The sequence below is a fragment of the Ictalurus punctatus genome, chromosome 8, assembly GCF_001660625.3.
Source record: "Ictalurus punctatus breed USDA103 chromosome 8, Coco_2.0, whole genome shotgun sequence".
In the NCBI taxonomy this organism is placed as follows: domain Eukaryota; kingdom Metazoa; phylum Chordata; class Actinopteri; order Siluriformes; family Ictaluridae; genus Ictalurus; species Ictalurus punctatus.
Genome location: NC_030423.2, coordinates 1,966,026 through 1,983,853, shown reverse-complemented (window position 1 = coordinate 1,983,853; position 17,828 = coordinate 1,966,026). Strand labels below are relative to the sequence as shown.

The following is a 17,828-nucleotide window of genomic DNA, read 5'->3' as shown; positions in this document are numbered from 1 at the left end:
ATGATGCCATGTATCCTTATAAAATATCCAGGTCCTCTGGCAGAAAAACAGCCCCAAAACATTAAAGATCCATCTCCATATTTAACCGTGGACATGAGGTACTTTTCCATATGGCTACCTCTCTGTGTACCGAAACCACCTCTGTGTTTATTACCAAAAAGCTCTGTTTTGGTTTCATCTGACCATAGAACCCGATCCCATTTGAAGTTCCAGTAGTGTCTGGCACACGGAAGACGCTCGAGTTTGTCCAAACAACTTGTGGTGATGTAGGTGACTTTGGATTGTAGTTCTGGAGACTTCCTGACCCCAAGACGCAACTAACTCCTGCAGTTCTCCAGTTGTGATCCTTGGAGATTTTTTGACCACTTGAACCACTTTTCTTCATTTCTCTTTTCAGTAAGCACTTTCTCTCTGAGTATCTGGCAAATATGAGATCTGCTCTCTACCAGAAAATCCTAAAGGAGAATGTCTGGTTTTTATTCTGGAAGTTGAAACTCAAGCACATCTGGATTATGCAGCAAGACAATGATCCAAAGCATAAGAGTAAGCCCACCTCTGAATGACTCAAAAAAAAGCTAAATTAAAGTTTTGGAGTGGCCAAACGCTTTTGTGTCATTTAATTGGATTATTTTTTGAGTCTCTACCCAGTTATCGGGTAATTTTGTGTAACCCAACCGTTGGGTTAATGGCTGGGTCATTTTCACTGACAGTCGAATCAGTGCACCCCACTCGCCCACCTCGATGCATCAACCAAACTCCTTGGCTCAAATGAACCCTTCTAGGCTGTTCGTTTATGCCAACACTCAGAATGTTTTGAAGTCTCCACAAACCCCAGACAGTTACAGACTTTAGGGAAGATTACAGACTTCTGTGTTGCACTCCATTCAAATAATATGAAGACTGCAGCATGGTTTAGTCGCAGATTACTGCCATCTGGTGGACAAACAAACACAACATTAAAATGTCTTGCAATTGCACCTAAAACCAGTAGATGGAGGTAGAGGTGAACTTTTTTTTTTTTTTTTTTTTTAAATTTTACACATTTAAAATGTGTATCCCGTGTTTATATATTTCTGTAAAGCAGCTTTGAGACAATGTCCATTGTAAAAAGCGCTGTACAAATAAAATTGAGTTAAATATGACTTATTTGAGTTGTTTACTTCAAAGTCTAGTCTATATATATAAACACCACGTTAGCAGCTCTAGTAATACATTTCTGAACACCTTCTTGTGTATAAATAAACGAGATACCATGTTGACATATTTGTTTATAATGTGGTAAATTGACATTTTTAAAGGGTTAAAATAACCCTGAAAATATTAACCCGTTTATTCCACCACAGACTAATCTCCAGTGATCGATTGTTCGGTTGCAGTTATTGGTGCTAAAGGTGGCACAACCAGATTTTAAGTTGAAGGCGGGCAAATCGTTTTTCACATTGGTGATAGGTTTAAAAACTGTATTGTGTGTTTACTCAGGTTGCCTTTGTTTTATGTTGTAGACTCCTAGTAGGACGACTGAACTACTACGGGTGAGATTTTGTCGGTATGTCGTATTATACGAATGCATAAGATAATTATTTCATTAAATGATGAACTGAAAATCAACTAAATCACATTTTCATATGATAAAAGTTGTAGCAGAGGGGAGGGGGAGACGCAGAACGGAGATTCTATAGAATGGCGTTTCCATGGAGAGGTGGTTGTGACGTCACTGGAAACAGAACGCAAATTCTTTTCTACAAGATTAATAAGAAGGCAGAGAGGCTCATTGTTTCATTGAACTCGACATTGACGAGGTGTTTCAGACCTGTTAAGGAGTAAGACATAATGTTTACTTTTTTGTAAATGCAAGCGTTTTACAAGCTTCGCAGCTTCTGGAGCTGAAGCCAATGTAGCTGGAGCTAACGATGTCCAAAAGTGTGAAGTTGAGGAGCCGAGTAGGAAAGCCTTTGAAGGCACAGCTGTCCACAAAGGTAGGGTTATTTCCATAAGTACTTCTTGGTCCTGGTGTAACGATGAACTGTTAAATGCAGTTCTCCATATATATATATATATTAAACAAACGGTTTTCAGTAAGGGATCTAGCCAGACCTTTTAGGTAACAATGTGGTGGCCAGGTCAGACCAAATATCAGGCTTTATTGTGCTGGTAATCTAGTGTGAGGCGAAATACTACTCAGCATCCATAGAAAATGACATAATGACTCTGGAGGATAAGGATGAGAAAGATGAGGTGTCCGGTGTTCAACCGGACTGCGAGAAGTTCTATGTTGAATACCTGGAGCACAAAGTGATGTAGCTGGAGAAACTGCTCTCTGAGGTTCATACAATGTCTGAGAGATAAAGCAAGGTGAGTGAGAAAAGCTTCATATTAAACGTCATCATCTTAAATGAAGAGCTTGCATGGCCTGGCCGATCTACTGACTTGAACCCTGTTGAAAATGTATGGGGGATATTAAAATGACGAGTCTGTCAGATGGACACCCGTAATGTTGGGAAATTGAGGATTATATGCTGAGAGGAAGGGAACAAAACTGAACCATAATCCTGCATGAAGCTTATTAGATCTTACCGTATATGTCCTGAAGCTGTAATTGCTAATAGTGGCTTTGCAACAAAGTACTAATGTGGGTAATGTGTGGTGTCTAAAAAAACAAACAACCTTTTTATCAATTTCATTCACTCGGGATACTCTGGAGGACGAGACCTCCAATCTGAAGGACCAAGTAAAAATACTGCAAGGCTCTTTGGAGAAGTTGGAGGGACAAGTCCACAAGACTCGCCGCATGTTTAAAAAGAAATTGAAGGTAAGTGAGAAAAGCCTTAATAGCAATTTAGAGATACACATAAAAAGAGACTGTCGTGCCCTGCGATGGATTGGCACCCTGTCCAGGGTGTACCCCGCGTTGTACCCGATGCTCCCTGGGATACGCTCCAGGTTTCCCCGTGACCCTGAAAAGGATAAGCGATATAGAAGATGGATGGATGGATGGATAAAAAGAGACTTTTACAGGTAAATAAAGCTGATATCATTTTTTTGTTGAACTTGCAGTCCTTTATGGCTGAAGATAAGAAGATAGTTAAGATTGTTGTAGCGTCCACCGCTCAGCAGGAGTATGAAAACTCCATCATGAAGACTCAATTAAAAACACTGCAAGGGTCAGTGGAGAAGTTGGAGGGACTCCATAAGACTGACCACATAGAAGAAAAGAAATTGAAGGTAAGCGAGAAACGCTTTAATATCTATTTATTTATTTATTTATTTATTTATTTATTTATTTATTCCTGGAGGACAGAAGAGCATTAAAAAGAACTTTTCACATTCATTTGATTAACAAACAACATGGCAGATATTGAGAAAATAAAATAAAAAGTTCACCGGTACCTTAAAAACTTCCAAAAGAGACTATGTACACTTTGACCAGACAGTGTAAGGTTTTGATCGGTTATATACTGATCGTAATCATACAAGCCGACGTTGCAGTTTTAATTATGCCACAGCATCTGTTTACAACTGTGCATTTTCAAACAAAAGTGAAAAGGTCCATTGCAGATATGAACATTGAACACTCGCATGTTTGTGTTTGAGGAGCAGGAGCAAAAGTTGCAGAAATCCCTAATCCTTTGTTACGACTACAAAGAGACTAGGGTAAGCTCATCTTCTCTTAATTTTAAACGTCATGAATTGTTAACTGTGCGGTTCCTGTTAGCTGATAAAATGGCTTTGCATCAAAGTTCTAATGTTGGTCATTTGTGGCGTATAAAACCTTTTATCAATCTCATTCACTCAGGATACTCTGGAGCAGGAGAACTCCGACCTGAAGGACGAAGTGAAAACACTGCAAGCGTCAGTGGAGACGTTGGAGGGACAACTCCATGAGACCCACCTCATGCATGAAAGGAAATTGAAGGTAAGTGAGAAAAGCTATAACAATTTAGAGGTACACATGAAAAGAGACTTTTTACAGGTAAATAAAGCTGATGACATTTTTTGGTGAACTTAAAGTCTTCTCTGGCTGAATCTGAGGAGAGAATTAAGATTGCTCTGGAGTCCAACGCTCAGCTGGAGCGCAAGAACTCCATCCTGATGGAGCAGCTAAAAACACTGCAGGGCCCAGAGGAGAAGTTGGAGAGACGACTCTGTGAGACTCATGAGACACGTGTCAAGTTATTGAAGGTAAGGAACGAATTTTAATTTCATGGACTGAGAAACTGAATCTGGGGAACCATAATCCTGCACAAAGCTGATTAGTTCTTATTGTGTGTGTCTGAAAGCCTTAAATGATGACAATGGCTTTGCAAAAAAAAAGTACTAACGTCGGTCATTCGTCGTGTCTAACGACCTTTGATCAATCTCATTCACTCAGGATACTCTGGAGCAAGACAACTCCGACCTGAAGGACGAAGTGAAAACACTGCACTGCTCACTGGACAGGTTGGAGGAAGAACTCCGTGACACTAACCGCATGCTTGAAAAGAAATTGAAGGTAAGTGAGAAAAGCTTTAATAACAATTTAGAGGTACACATAAAAAGAGACTTTTACAATCGCACGGCCAAAAGTAAAAAAATATATATATATTTATTCCTGGAGGACAGAAGAACATTTAAAAAAAACTTTTGACATTCATTTGAATATCAAACAACATGGCAAATTTTGAGAAAATAACATAAAAGTTCACCTGTACCTTAAAAACTTTCAAGAGAGACAATACACACTTTGACAGTGTAAGGTTTTGATCGGTTATCTATTTGCATCTGTTTACAACTATGCATTTTCAAACAAAAGTATAATGCTCCATTGCAGATGTGAATACTCATGCGAGTGTTTGTGTTTTAGGAGCTCCAGAAATCCCAAGTCCTTTGGTACCAATCCGAAGAGACTAAGGTAAACTCTTCTTCTCTTAATTTTAAACGTCATGAATTGTTCATTGTGCGGTTCCTGTTCGCTGATAAAATGGCTTTGCATCAAAGTTCTAACGTTGGTCATTTGTGGTGTATAAAACCTTTTATCAATCTCATTCACTCAGGATACTCCGGAGCAGGAGAACTCCGACCTGAAGGACGAAGTGAAAACACCGCAAGCGTCAGTAGAGACGGTGGAGGGACAAGTCCATGAGAGCCAAAGGTTTAATGAAGAGATACTGAACGTAAGTCAGAAAACACTCAAAAAGAGATTTTTCCACTCATATGGCCGAAAGTAAAAAATAAAAATGCCTGCACTCTTAAGTTTGAACCTCTGCTAACCCCATCGTTGTCTTCTAGGAGCGGGATCCAGAGCAGCAGAAATACATTACCCTTCTGTCCAAGTATGAAGCCATTAAGGTAAAAAAATTTTAAGGGAAAATTGGGTTTCCCCTCATTGTTTATCACTTGCGCTCATAATCCATCTCAGCCAGATGACTTGCGGAGCTTTCTTAGCAAGCTTTCTATCTAATACGACTGAGTAAGCCCACTAATTGTCTTTCTAAACAACAATATGGATTCCAAATCAGGGAACTCTTGTTCATAGTGGAAAAGAATAGCCACCTAATAATATTTGATCAAATTGAATTTAGTGTTTGGGTTTCTTACGTTCCAGAAAGATTGCTGGACACACTCTCATAATCTACTCCAAGCCACAAAACACTGATCAAAAACATTGTGCACCTTTGATGTGTATCTGTATTTGTGTCTGACTTTGTATCTGTTCATTCTTTAATCATTCGTTTATATTCCATCTGTTCGTTGTTGAACTACCAGAGTGAAGCTCAGGAGAATACTCTGAATGCCATTGCTGAGATAGAGAATAAGAAGTTCGCCCTGATGAAACAACTGGGAATTCTGCGGTACTCACTAGAGGACTGTGCTACGTTGCTTTAAATCACACAGGACGCCCAAAGAAGTGGAAAAAATCGCCAACCAAAATTCCTGCACATCGTTTATCATGATGAACATAAAAAATAAGAAATGAAACCTGAATGAAATAAAAAGATGACTGTATGAAACATTTCGAAATGTTCCGTTTATACTAGGGTTGCCATGATACCATAAACATATCTTCCAATACTATACCAGCTGAAGTATCACGATACCATGTGATATTGGTCAATACAAAGCAGGATTTGAGGAAAAGTTTATTCTCAAAGCATGGATCCATAACAACTGTTCGTGATCCACCTTCATATCCAGAAGACTCGGACGGAGCAACGATGATCCGAATCCTGTTCCCGCAATCAGTCTGGTATAGCGTTCGTGGGCAATAAATCCGAATTGTACAATACAACTTTAGGGTTAGGATGAAATGAAATGATGGAATGGCCACACTTAGAGGATATTCCCTCTGCTTTTTGACTTTGTAGCAAATAAGCAAATCACACATATGACACAAAACTATTTTTGTTTAATAGCTGAACGTTCTGGCTTTAAAACACACCTCAAACAAGTTAACTGAAATCATTTTAATTAATGGCATATTTTTTTTCTCCCCATATCAAGTAGAGGAAAAAAATGATGGATTCACTCAATGTTGAGGAGAAAAAATGATGGGAATCACCTTGTAATTTGCGTTTCTAAAACAAAAAACGGCAAAATCACAACAACAACAACAAAAAAAACAAAACATTTTTGATCCCTTGGGAGAATTTGATTCCTGTTCTTGGCTGACAGGAGAGGAACCTGATGTGGTCCTCGGCTATTGTAGCCCATCCACCTCAAGCTTTGATTGTGGTGTTGTGCGTTCTGAGCTGCTTTCCTGCTCACCACGGTTGTACAAAGTGTGTATTTGAGTCATTATAGACTTCCTGTCAGCTCAGACCAGTTTGGACATTCTACGCTCACAGGATTTTTGTTGTGTTTGCACAATTGTGTGTAAATCCCAGGAGCTCAGTTTGTGAAATACTCAAACCAACCCATCTGGTAGACTACCACGATTAAAGTCTCAGGGAACACAATTTTTGAGTGCATGTAAGAACATTTAAAAAAAAGAAAAAAAAAGAAAAAAAAAAAGGAGCTCCTTTTAATAAGCTGGAGAAAGGTATTATACTCCATGTCGTAGCAAACACAATCTATAAAGGTAAGAAAATACCTATTAATACAAACTAACACTAACCCAACACTATGACTTTTATTGTAAGACTAAGAAAGAAAGAAAGAAAGAAAGAAAGAAAGAAAGAAAGAAAGACCCCAAACGTTAGACACTACTATCTCACTGTACTGCCGGATGTAAACAATGCCACTAGTGACACAAGGCACGTAGCCTATGGCGGCCATACGTCTGCACACTAGCTAGGCGTCCTACGTCGGGTACAAGTGCACATAACGGACGGTTTTGCGGAAGTGTGTCTGTCCATGACCTTCCTGACGTGAAGCACGTCTCGTGTTCTGGAGCTGTTCCTGCTTCCTGAAATGTCGGAGGCTAAGAGATGGCAAAGTATTCAAGATAAACATCTTCTCCGATAAGCGGTAAACATTTAACCGTTTTCTGTGTAGTAGTTTAAGTGAATATTAGGATTCCTGACCAAAAAAAAAAAAAAGTTAGCTAGCGCCTAGCATCAGGCAGTAAGCGTGTTAGCATTGAGCATGTAGCATTGCTAAGATAGTTGGTGTTTTTATTTTCTTCTTTCTGAACATTAAATCAAATATCATAATGGTCGAACATTGTTTGTATGTTGCTTAACATGATGTATAATATATATATATTTATTTATTTTTAAAGCCATCTGGTTAATTCAGTAAGTTGTTGTTCAGTTCTCCTAGACTTCATTTAAAAATGTATTATTTTTTCTCATTACAGGTTGTTATTATTATTTTATAGCAAAAGCATCTTTACTGGGAACAATGGTAAAGTATTTCAACTGCACAGGCTCTCTTAAAGCCACATGGGACCAAGTTTCACAAGCATTCTGGCAAAGATACCCAAATCCTTACAGGTAAAAAAAACAACAAAAACAAACACTTAATAATAATAATAATATCATTAAATTAAATGATAACCCAGTTGGGAATGTACATTTCACTTTTAAACAGAAATATGTCGCAGTTGTGGCAACTCTCATTCAACATTGTGTGCTGTGTCCCAATTCGCCTACTTGTACGATGCACTAAAAGTATGTACTTTTATTTCTTTTGTTGTTGTTTTTTTAAAAAAAAAAAAAAATTTTTTGGGTGAAGGAAAAAGTATGTACCAAAAGGATGGGGACGTACTAACACGCCGTTGCCTGGTTACGCACATCTTGACCGTAAACACACTCCTCCTTTCGTTTCAGCTTTTCTTCGTTCGTTGCTTTGCTTAGTGTTTAACATTTTAAGTTCTTGCACTCGCGCACCGCAGACGCATCTCTGACTTTACGCTCGTCCGCCATGTTTGCGGGTTGTATTCACAAAACTACTCCTCCTCCTCCTCCTCTTCCCTCATGCGAATTGTGGGCGATATTAGCCGAACTGAAAATCGTCCACGGATCCACACTTCCGAAAATCTACGAGAAATGGTAGACCGTCCCGGATGCCTTTTGGGATACTCGTTTTAACATACTATACTTTGGGACCAACTGATTCTAATCTAATACGACTAATACTCTTTTATGTATAACGATAGTAGGTGAATTGGGACACCGCAACGGTAACTATCAGAATATTTCTGGTCGTGTTTAGTGGCTCTGGTTGAATGGGATTCCTCTCTTTCCTCTTCTCTGTAGTAATCACGTGTTGACGGAAGACATCATCTTTCGGGAGGTGACTCCTGATAATCGCCTCCTTTCCCGTCGCCTCTTGACCAAAATCAGCCGAGTGCCACGCTGGGCGGAAAAGTTTTTTCCCAGCCACATGGCACGCAAGGCCTACATCATCGAGGACTCTGTAGTGGATCCTCAGGAAAGGACCATGGTCACGTTCACCTGGAACATCAGCCATGCACGTCTCATGGTGAGCCGATTAGATGCTTCTTCTGATGCTGCAGGTGTCACTGCTGCACAATTATAGGGACTCGGTGATGAAATGAGCATTTTACCCAGTTCCTGTAGGTTTGCTCGTGGTTCGAATGATGAATTGGTAAATTTGCATCACGCGTGTCTGACTTTACTTGTACTGAGTCTAGCAAGTTTGTATCGTACATTTTAGTGTTACTAAACCCGTTGTTTTGCCTTTATTATTCCTTTTATGCCCATTATACCTTTTTATTATTATTATTATGTCTTTCATTAGTCTGTGGAGGAGCGGTGTGTGTACACGGGCAGCCTTGACAACAGCAACCTTACAGAGGTCAAGAGAGAGGCGTGGATCTCGTCCAATCTCTACGGCTTTTCCAGAGCCGTTCAGGTCAGTGAGTTAGAGGGTGACTCGTGACTCCACCTAACCAGATGAAACGTCATGGAGGTTTAAATAACACCGAGTCGGCAGTGACTCAGACGTAGTGGTGAATTACTCCTAAGGTGCAATTGCGACGTTAACAGCAGCCACTAAAAATAGCACCGCCAACCCTAGTCACTGAGCAGTCGTGGCCTGTTGACTAGCCGGTCATTTAATTACCGCGTTTAACCTCCAGCTTTAAATGGCAACAGTGAATGTTTTCGCTTGTCGAAAAATCCTCATTCTACACTTTATTTCTTTATTTTTAAAGGAATTTGGCCTTGCCCGATTTAAGAGCAGTATAGTAAAGACCATGAAAGGATTTGAATACGTCTTGGCGAAAATGCAAGGTAAGACCCCGTTGTCGTGATTGATTGATTGATTGATTTATTTATTTAAATTATTTGGGTTTGAATTCCATAGTTCCACTTCTTTGCTAAGCTACACTTACCTGCTGTGCAGGTGAAACTCCTACAAGGACGCTGGCAGAGACCGCAACAGAGAAAGCTCGAGAGACGGCACTCGCCGCTAAAGAGAAGGCTAAAGACCTGGCCTCTCAAGCACAAAAGAAACAATATGTATGATGAAGAGACATTGACGACGGGGGGGGCACCATCTTTCTAAGCCTGTGCCTGATTTCAACTCTTGCACCCATTCCCTCACTTAAGCCCTTCAGTATTTTATCGTTAAAGTAAATTCGACTCCGTCGTGGATTAAAAAAAAAAAATCATCCTTTCGTGGCCCACGTAGTCTGTGTTTACATACGATATGGCTATGTTCAGACAGGCAGGCTGAAGAAATCCCATTTTATTAGGGTGTATGAGAAGGAAACCTATGAAATCGGATCCGAGGCACGTTTGTATGCGGACAGATTTCGGGACCTGCGATGCGGACTGTGAAGGAGACGCTCGGATCATAACTGTAGTGCCTGTTGCAGTAATAACAGCGCAGCACCCTGGTCAGTTCTTGCGTTCGTGCTGTCCGAGTTGAATATTAGACAGGACATCGCCGTTATATAAAACACGATCCTTGTAATATTTATTTCCAAAGGCAAACGTTTTAGGTCATATGTGTCCGACCCAAATTCCTTACTACTTTGATTAGGATTACTTATGGAATATTGACGCTCGGTATAAAATGTCAATTTTTAAGGAATAAATCAGTTTTGTCCTGCTGTCTGAACATACGTACCTACGTGTTTGTTATATCTTACTATGTCTCCCCTTATTATTTTACAGGGTATTTAAAAAAAAAAAAAATCCTTTTTAATTCTTCTTTTTTGGGGATTTTTTATTTTTTTTTTAAAAAATTTCCCCCCAAAAACAAAACACCTTTCTGTTTTGCTGTATATGATTTCATTGCTTCAAATTGAAGTAATATGAGCGTTGATGAGGTCCACATTACCAAGCAGTCATTGCCTGTATGAGCTGCACGACTTTAAAAAAAAAAACAACAACAAAAGATAGGATTGCAGCAGATGGCAATGTCTGTGTATATGCTTGAATCTTAGTGTTTAAAATAATATTGACTGGAAAACAAATCTTGAAATGTAATGTTAAAAGTATTCACGTGACTCGGCAAAGCTCTTAATTGACATACATCCTGCATTCGTTTACTGTCAATAAAAATAATCATAATAAAATTGTGATTTTTAGACACATCAGCTGTTCTTTTATTTACGAAAGATGTATGCAAAAATCTTTGGACCACACAGACACCGCGTCATGCGGGAAAGAGGTACAAATGGAACTCCCAGAGAGGTGCGAACTTTGGTCCGAAAGTTTCAGCTGAGCCCCAAGGCACCGTCACGTCATGGGTCAAAAATTCAAAGTGGAGCTTCCATGTATTCTAGATTCATTACGCGTAAAGTGAAATATTTCACGCCTTTTGTCGTTTTAATCCCGATGATTACGGCTTACAGCTCACGGAAATCAAGAATACAATTATCTTAAAATACAGAAATGTCGACCTGATAAAGTATGTTCATTTATGCGCTGATGCTCGGTCGGGGTTTTAATCCTTTTTTCAGGAATTACTGCATCAGTGCGGCGTGGCATGGGGGCGGTCAGCCTGTGGCACTGCTCAGGTGTTCAGGAAGCCCAGGCTGCTTTGATAGCGGCCTTCAGCTCGACATTTCTATTATAAGTTCTTTATTCTAATATTTTGAGAACTGTATTTTTGATTTCCGTGCGCCGTAATCATCGGGATTAAAACGACCAAAAAAAAAAAAGGCTTGAAATTTCCACTTTTTGAATTAAATTAGTAAAAAATGAACTCCTCTGCAATATCCTACATTTTTTCGATCAATTTAGTGGATATCCCACATACCGATCCTTATGCAGTGAATGACACTTTAGTATTCCTTTAAGCAAAGTTTTATTTAGGACATAAATAGAGGCACCGTCGTCGTCTGCAGGTATAGGCTACTCCATTCATGTTAGTAATTTAAACACTGAATGAACTTCCAAACACTCGGCGTGAAGTCAAGTTAAATACATAAAATATTTATTTGTACAAAAAAAGGTTTACATTGGTAAGAAAATGCTACATACGAATACACAGAGGGCAGATAAATACAAAAGTGATGGCGTTCCAAATGCATACAAAAAAAAAAATAATTCATAAGGCTTTTGGTGTTCACAATCACATATACAGTGTACTATTTAGCTTGTGTATATTTACACTGAATAACTGAACATTAATTCATTGCATAAATGCCTGGTTCAGCAGGATTGCTGATATTTCAACATGTTTTCTTGTACATAGACATTTCAAAAAAAAAAAAAAAAGAGTCCTACGTATCGAGACACCTTCCAGGTGAAGCCTAGCAACTACATTTTTTTTTTTTAAAAAAAAAGGGGGAAATGCTTTCTATTAAACTACATTTCCTTCTAAAAATAACACCGGATGGTTCTGGAATCGTTTTAGGAAAATTAGCGTACCCAAGAACTACTAGTGCAGGAAACAAATACCGTGTTCATTTCATGAACCGCTTTCCTTAAACACGTACAAATCAGTATGAAATACTTGACCCAAACATGCCCCTGCGAAATGAATTAAGCTGCCGTTAAGGCGAATGAGACTGTCCCAGCTGATCAATACTAAATTTAGTTTGTAACCATGGGTGTACCCCGCCTTGTGCCCGTTGCTTCCTGGGATAGGCTCCAGGTTCCCCATGACCCTGAAAAGGATAAGCGGTATAGAAGATGGACCATGCCATTATCGGATCGAGTCCTCCATCGACTTGATATCCGGCCGTCTGTGAAATCATCCAATGTTAATTTAAAATGTTATCGATCATTATGGTTTGAATTTAACCGGGCGAGCGAAATTATCCACTCCAGAACTAGTTTAAGAAGACAGTTTTATCACTTTGCTGCACAGAATACACATCCATGAGTGATGTTGATCTTTCAAAAGAGAAAAGCTTTTTGTGTTAAAAAACAAAACAAAACAAAAAAAAAAAAACACTGATTTGGACATGATCTGCAAATCTCACCATAAGCAATCCGGAGAACGAACGTCCGACGCATGAACGATGTGAAGTTAAGTGCTGATGCGGCTGCTTTGTGCAACATATCAAAATTAGAGAGCGACATTTGTTAAATAAGTGAAAAAGGTCTAAGTGCAAGCAAAAGTATATACTGCAGGATGACCCTGACAGAGTCAGATTAGCTTAAAGAAGGATGACGAGAACATTTAAGAACAAAAACGTCAGACCTCCGTTAATCACCGTGTATCTACAGCACCAGGTCATAAAAAAAAAAAAAATCCAGCCGTGCTTGCGAACAGCCTGAGTCTGATGGTTATAAAATGGCAGCAGTGTGTTTCTGTGGCAAGCCGTCAAATTTTTGGTTTGAGGCTCCTCCCCCCCATTTCTTTCCCCCCCCCTCCCCTTAGCCTTCGACCTTGTGATACAGTTTTTGGAATGTTTCAGCAATTTATAATGAGAGCAGATTTATGGTCGTCATAACCAGGCACGGTCAGAAGTGGAGTAACTATGATCCGCGCCGGTGCGCGTTAAGCCCAGACCGTCAGAGTCCAAAGTCCACACCATGCTCTCGACATCAATCTCCACATCCTCTGCAATAACAGATCAGATACAACATTTTAATGCTACATGTTTCCAGACAATAATAATAATAATACTCCTATGCTATTTATTGTATAGATTGCTTTCTAATAGTTATGACGTGTAAATACAGCGATGTTTATATGCAATTAACTATCAATCTCGATCATTCTTCTTTCAGAGATTTTTTTTTAGCGGACATCATGCTGTTATTATACGTAACAGCACGGCTAGGATGCTTTTCACCGATCGGATCGTGCGGTCGGAACGAACTCTCGTGCCCGCTTAACTCGATGTCATGCGGAGTGGTTATAGACTTCTTACGACTGGACGGTTACCTCTGTCCGAATCGGATCTTTCGGAGGACATGGCCGAGCCTAGGCTGTCGTTGCGCATCCTCTCTGTGCCACCCTGCAGCTGCTGCAGCCGCATCCGCAGCTCCTGTTGCTCCCAGCGTAGCCGGTCCTTCAGCAGTTCGGCCCGCTCGTTCTGCTCCTGCAGCTTCTGCGAACAAAACCACCAACAGAATGAGACTCCAATGTAGGTGTGGTCAAGTCTGCCACTACACACATCCTGCAAAATATATACACCGCCTGATTATGCAGGATTTTACCGACATTTACGTTAGAGCTGCGACATCTAAATCGATACAAATAATTGGACAAAAAGCTGTTTTAATGTATGCAACATTATATATGCAACACTCAGTTTGTGGATTTTTTTTTTTTAAACCATCCGATTAATCGAAGAAGAAAGAAATCGATGATGCTAAGCGTTAGTTGCAGTTCATGTAGAACTACGTTGATCATCCATAACATTAATCCACCTGCATAATATGTAGGTCCGCCTCGCCTTGTGCCACCAAAACAGCTCTGAGCCATCGAGAAGTGGGATCTGGCACCAAGACGTTAGCAGCAGATCCTTCAAGTTCTGTAAGTTGTGATGGTGGTGGGGCCTCCGTGGATCGGACTTGTTTGTCCAGAACGTCCCACAGACTCTCGATCGGCTCAAGATCTGGGAAATCAGAGGCCGAGTCAACACCTTGAACATGTTCAAGGTGTCATGTTCCTCGAACAGTTCTTGAACGATGTTTCCAGTGTGGCACGGAGCATTATCCTGCTGAAAGACGCCACCGTAAGGGGCCTCTCATACTGTTGCCATAAAGGGGTTTACTTGGTCTGCAATAATGTTTAGGTAGATGGTACGTTATCCAAACAGAGCATCACACCGCTTCTGTCAGCTTGCCCTTTTCCCATAATGCATCCTGGTGCCATCTCTATCCCAGATAAGTGACATACATACACCCAGCCATCCACATTACGTAAAAGAAAACGTGATTCATCAGACCAGGCCGCCTTCTTCCATTGCTCCATCGTCCAGTTCTGATGCTCACATGCCCATTGAAGGTGCTTTTGACGCTGGACATGGGTCAGCATGGACACTCTGACCAGTCTCCAGTTACGTGTGTTCTGGACGAACAAGTCCGTTCCATGGAGGCCCCACCTCGCGACTTACAGGATTTAACGGATCTGCTGCTAACGTCTTGGTACCAGATACCACAGCACACCTTCAGAGGTCTTCTGGAGTCTGTGCCTCTATGGGTCAGAGCTGTTTTGGTGGCACAAAAGGGACCTAAGTGATTTGAGACAGGTGTGTGTGTTGTTGCGATTGATCGATGTATATAAAAGGCATGGGTGGCAAGACCTCATCTATACAAGTTCTTTCCGTTACACACACTTTTCCCTTGCTCGTTCTTTCTGAAAAATCTACTCAGAAAAAGAGTAATCGGCATTAATAAGCTAAAATTTCTTTACCCAGTTCACATTTAAAGACAGCCGTATCTGTAAGGTTTGTAACCCACCTTTAAATGTTTAAGAATCTTGAACGACGTTTTCCTCACCTTTATGTGCATTTGTGCCCGCCTCAGCAAGTTCAGAGTGGTGTTCCTCGTGGAGTCCGAGGACAGCGGGACCTGCTCTTTCAGCTGTTCCAAACAGTGCCGCAACTGAGCTCGTCTGCACGCAGAAATCGGAAACTTTAGCTGGGTGTAACAAGCCGAAAAACACTCGCTGAAATAGGAGTTAAAATACGGATGTGATCATACCTGTGCTTTTCCAGTTCATTGTGAACTGACCTGGAAAAGAAAAACATTAAACCATTTTAACCTAACATAAAATTAAGACTAGTAGTTGATAGAATATGTTTTGGGCCCCCTCCCTTTAACTTTCTAAAGCTATTGTAGTGAACACAGACAGTTCAGGACCTCCAAAAGCAGTACGCATACTGCAAGCTGAAGTCATCCTGCACCTGCTTGAACATCCCTTCGGGGTAGTAATACACATCCAATTACGATTGTAATATGAATTAACAGTTTGGGTATATTTGGCGAATCAGGAAATCCCTGCCACTATATTTTGGGATTTTTTTAAAAAAAAATTTTTTTAGACTTTAGTTCAGTGAGAGGAACTGAGGTGGTTCGTCATACCATTTCCACTCCCCTGCATAAAAATCCAGCCTAGGCTGATAGACTACCAGTTATCAAAACGCACACAAAAAAAGCAATGTGTCTATGATGTAAGCAGTAGTGATCCTGAAACCATTTTCCATCTACCAGCACTTAACTTTGACATTTCTGTTCTGACATCTGGTAAGACCAGAATAAATAGCTCCAACTAAGATGAACTGACATGGTTAATTGACCTTTGTGGAAAACCTGTGTATAATTCCTTACAATTTGAACCATTCCCTTAATAAACATCATTGTATTTCGATAGACAGTTATGCATTATTACTAACACTGACTATTTACTGCAATCAACGAGTAATTGGTAGATTGTAAAGTTATTCACCTGCATAAAATTTACCCAGATTAAAACTTCTTTAACTCTCAGGATATCCCTGAATGAATAATCTGGTAAGAAAAACAAGAGCAGAGAGTCTGCGCATGCGCGGTAGGGCTCGCGAAAAAAAAAAAAAAACTCACCTGCTGTTCCCCGCTGAACTCTTTTTAGATTTCGATTTGCTTCTTTTTTCTGTCGTTTTGCTGTAAAAAGGAAGGATTGAAGCGTAGCCATGCTCGGCTTCTATTTAAAAAGAAGAAGGAAACAGAAAAATAAACGACTCTGTAAACGCCCAGAGACCAGAACTGGTCACAGTAACAACTAACGTTAAATTAGCTAGAATGCTACATATCTAAGCAACTACATATCTAAGCAAAGGACTGAGGTAAACAGTTCAAATAAAAAAAATAAAAAATAAAAAAAAATTAAGACTAACAAAAAAAAAAAAAAACGTTTTCATTCAGGTAAAAAAGCAAATGCAGTAAATCAGCGCGAGCGAAGTTTTTGATGTTTTCGTGTTATTTTTTTATTTATTTAAAAAAAAAATTGCGCCGCCGATTTAATTATCTAACGCGTTTTTTTTGCACAATGGCGAGAATGAATAACGAATATTTCTCGTAGTTATGTTTGCATAATTAAGATGATGTTTAATGGCAGAGAGGACAGTTTTTCAAATTTACCGCCGTTCGCGCGCCTTTGTGTACAATGGAGGAGCTGAAAAAGAGCTGCACTCCAACACAATGTTTCTGACGAATAAACACATTTTTACAGCATTTCCAAACAGGAACTCAAAACACAAGGATAAAATCTCTAAAGTCCGTGGGGAAAATATCTGTTTCAGTACATAAGCAGCACTATTTTTGTCTTAGCGGCTGCTGGATTGTCTTTAGCGGGGGCTGGTCTCTCATTCTGTGATTTCTCACAAAGAAACAACATTATACTTAACATAAGTAAATGTTACAGTACCTCTTTCTCTTCTCTCTAAATATTCAGCAGCTTGCAGGAGGACTTGAATATTGCATGTGTTTACTTCCATCCTGATTTTAATTGAGCTATAGCACCGAAAGCGGCAACACCCGTGAAGCTATGTGTCTGTGTTTTTGTGCAGGAAATTTGGCAGCTTCAGGTGCCACGTCAAACGCGTCAGCAGAGATGACGTCATTTCGTACAGGAACCCGGAAGTTAGCTTCAAACCGGTTCCCTCGACAAAAACCCGAGAGGATTTTTCCAAAACAAAAAAACAAATCTCTCTTTTTATTTATTACTGGTTTGAAAACAATATTATATTAATTAGGCTGCTTTTAAACAATGATGGAAATGTATTAGTATTAGAGTATTAGAGTTAGCTGGGGGGGGGGGGGGGGTTGTTTGTTTGTTTGTTTTGTTGTTTTTATTAATGAAATAACAGTAGGAGAATACGAAGTCATACAAAAACTCTTGAATCTATAAAACAGTCAAATCAAAATTCTGCATCTCATCTGCAAAAATCTATCAGACATCTAATACATAAAGTATCATTTTCAACAGCCAAGATGTCATAACAGCTTTACGATTGTTCTGTATTGACATTAAAGAGTTGTAAAAAAAAAAAA

The 17,828-nt window shown here is 39.8% G+C and overlaps 3 protein-coding genes across 8 annotated transcripts; 2 read left to right on the top strand and 1 right to left on the bottom strand.

Moving 5' to 3' along the window:
• The first annotated feature begins 1,251 nt into the window (after positions 1-1,251).
• On the top strand, positions 1,252-5,997 carry LOC108268477 (polyamine-modulated factor 1-binding protein 1). Of its 5 annotated transcripts, none has more exons than XM_017473492.3 (11): positions 1,252-1,976; positions 2,702-2,809; positions 3,055-3,222; positions 3,592-3,651; positions 3,794-3,913; positions 4,030-4,179; positions 4,370-4,489; positions 4,841-4,888; positions 5,031-5,150; positions 5,266-5,325; positions 5,743-5,997. In XM_017473492.3, the coding sequence occupies exons 1-11, from the start codon at positions 1,911-1,913 to the stop codon at positions 5,860-5,862; spliced, it is 1,140 nt and encodes a 379-aa protein (XP_017328981.1). In that variant the 5' UTR covers positions 1,252-1,910; the 3' UTR covers positions 5,863-5,997. The 5 variants fall into 5 exon arrangements, with proteins under 5 accessions (XP_017328981.1, XP_017328982.1, XP_017328978.1 ...); XM_017473493.3 differs by having other exon boundaries at positions 1,253-1,976; positions 3,595-3,651; XM_017473489.3 differs by having other exon boundaries at positions 1,259-1,976; positions 4,009-4,179.
• A 1,242-nt stretch (positions 5,998-7,239) lies between these two features.
• Positions 7,240-10,984, top strand: prelid1a (PRELI domain containing 1a). Of its 2 annotated transcripts, none has more exons than XM_017474936.3 (6): positions 7,240-7,443; positions 7,796-7,910; positions 8,676-8,901; positions 9,181-9,294; positions 9,596-9,674; positions 9,787-10,984. In XM_017474936.3, the coding sequence occupies exons 2-6, from the start codon at positions 7,819-7,821 to the stop codon at positions 9,906-9,908; spliced, it is 633 nt and encodes a 210-aa protein (XP_017330425.1). In that variant the 5' UTR covers positions 7,240-7,443; positions 7,796-7,818; the 3' UTR covers positions 9,909-10,984. The 2 variants fall into 2 exon arrangements, with proteins under 2 accessions (XP_017330425.1, XP_017330424.1); XM_017474935.3 differs by having other exon boundaries at positions 7,245-7,443; positions 7,775-7,910.
• A 2,236-nt stretch (positions 10,985-13,220) lies between these two features.
• mxd3 (MAX dimerization protein 3) lies at positions 13,221-17,384 on the bottom strand. The gene is made up of 6 exons (XM_017474934.3): positions 17,203-17,384; positions 16,380-16,479; positions 15,501-15,530; positions 15,297-15,411; positions 13,735-13,900; positions 13,221-13,407 (listed from the first exon to the last, which is right to left on the bottom strand). Exons 1-6 carry the CDS (start codon positions 17,270-17,272, stop codon positions 13,292-13,294), a joined length of 597 nt encoding a protein of 198 aa, XP_017330423.1. The 5' UTR covers positions 17,273-17,384; the 3' UTR covers positions 13,221-13,291.
• Positions 17,385-17,828: the final 444 nt, after the last annotated feature.

What these genes read in the sequence shown, in the direction of transcription:
- prelid1a (XM_017474936.3), top strand. Translation starts at nt 7,819, where the DNA reads ATGGTAAAGTATTTCAACTGCACAGGCTCTCTTAAAGCCACATGGGAC. An exon ending in AGATACCCAAATCCTTACAG is followed by an intron (nt 7,911 to 8,675) that starts GTAAAAAAAACA and finishes TCTTCTCTGTAG; the next exon opens with TAATCACGTGTTGACGGAAG. An exon ending in GCTTTTCCAGAGCCGTTCAG is followed by an intron (nt 9,295 to 9,595) that starts GTCAGTGAGTTA and finishes TTATTTTTAAAG; the next exon opens with GAATTTGGCCTTGCCCGATT.
- LOC108268477 (XM_017473489.3), top strand. Translation starts at nt 1,911, where the DNA reads ATGTCCAAAAGTGTGAAGTTGAGGAGCCGAGTAGGAAAGCCTTTGAAG. An exon ending in AGGCACAGCTGTCCACAAAG is followed by an intron (nt 1,977 to 2,701) that starts GTAGGGTTATTT and finishes GATACTCTGGAG; the next exon opens with GACGAGACCTCCAATCTGAA. An exon ending in ACGACTACAAAGAGACTAGG is followed by an intron (nt 3,652 to 3,793) that starts GTAAGCTCATCT and finishes TCATTCACTCAG; the next exon opens with GATACTCTGGAGCAGGAGAA.
- mxd3 (XM_017474934.3), bottom strand. Translation starts at nt 17,272, where the DNA reads ATGGAAGTAAACACATGCAATATTCAAGTCCTCCTGCAAGCTGCTGAA. An exon ending in TTTAGAGAGAAGAGAAAGAG is followed by an intron (nt 16,480 to 17,202) that starts GTACTGTAACAT and finishes CTTTTTAAATAG; the next exon opens with AAGCCGAGCATGGCTACGCT. An exon ending in AAGATCCGATTCGGACAGAG is followed by an intron (nt 13,408 to 13,734) that starts GTAACCGTCCAG and finishes CTGTTATTGCAG; the next exon opens with AGGATGTGGAGATTGATGTC.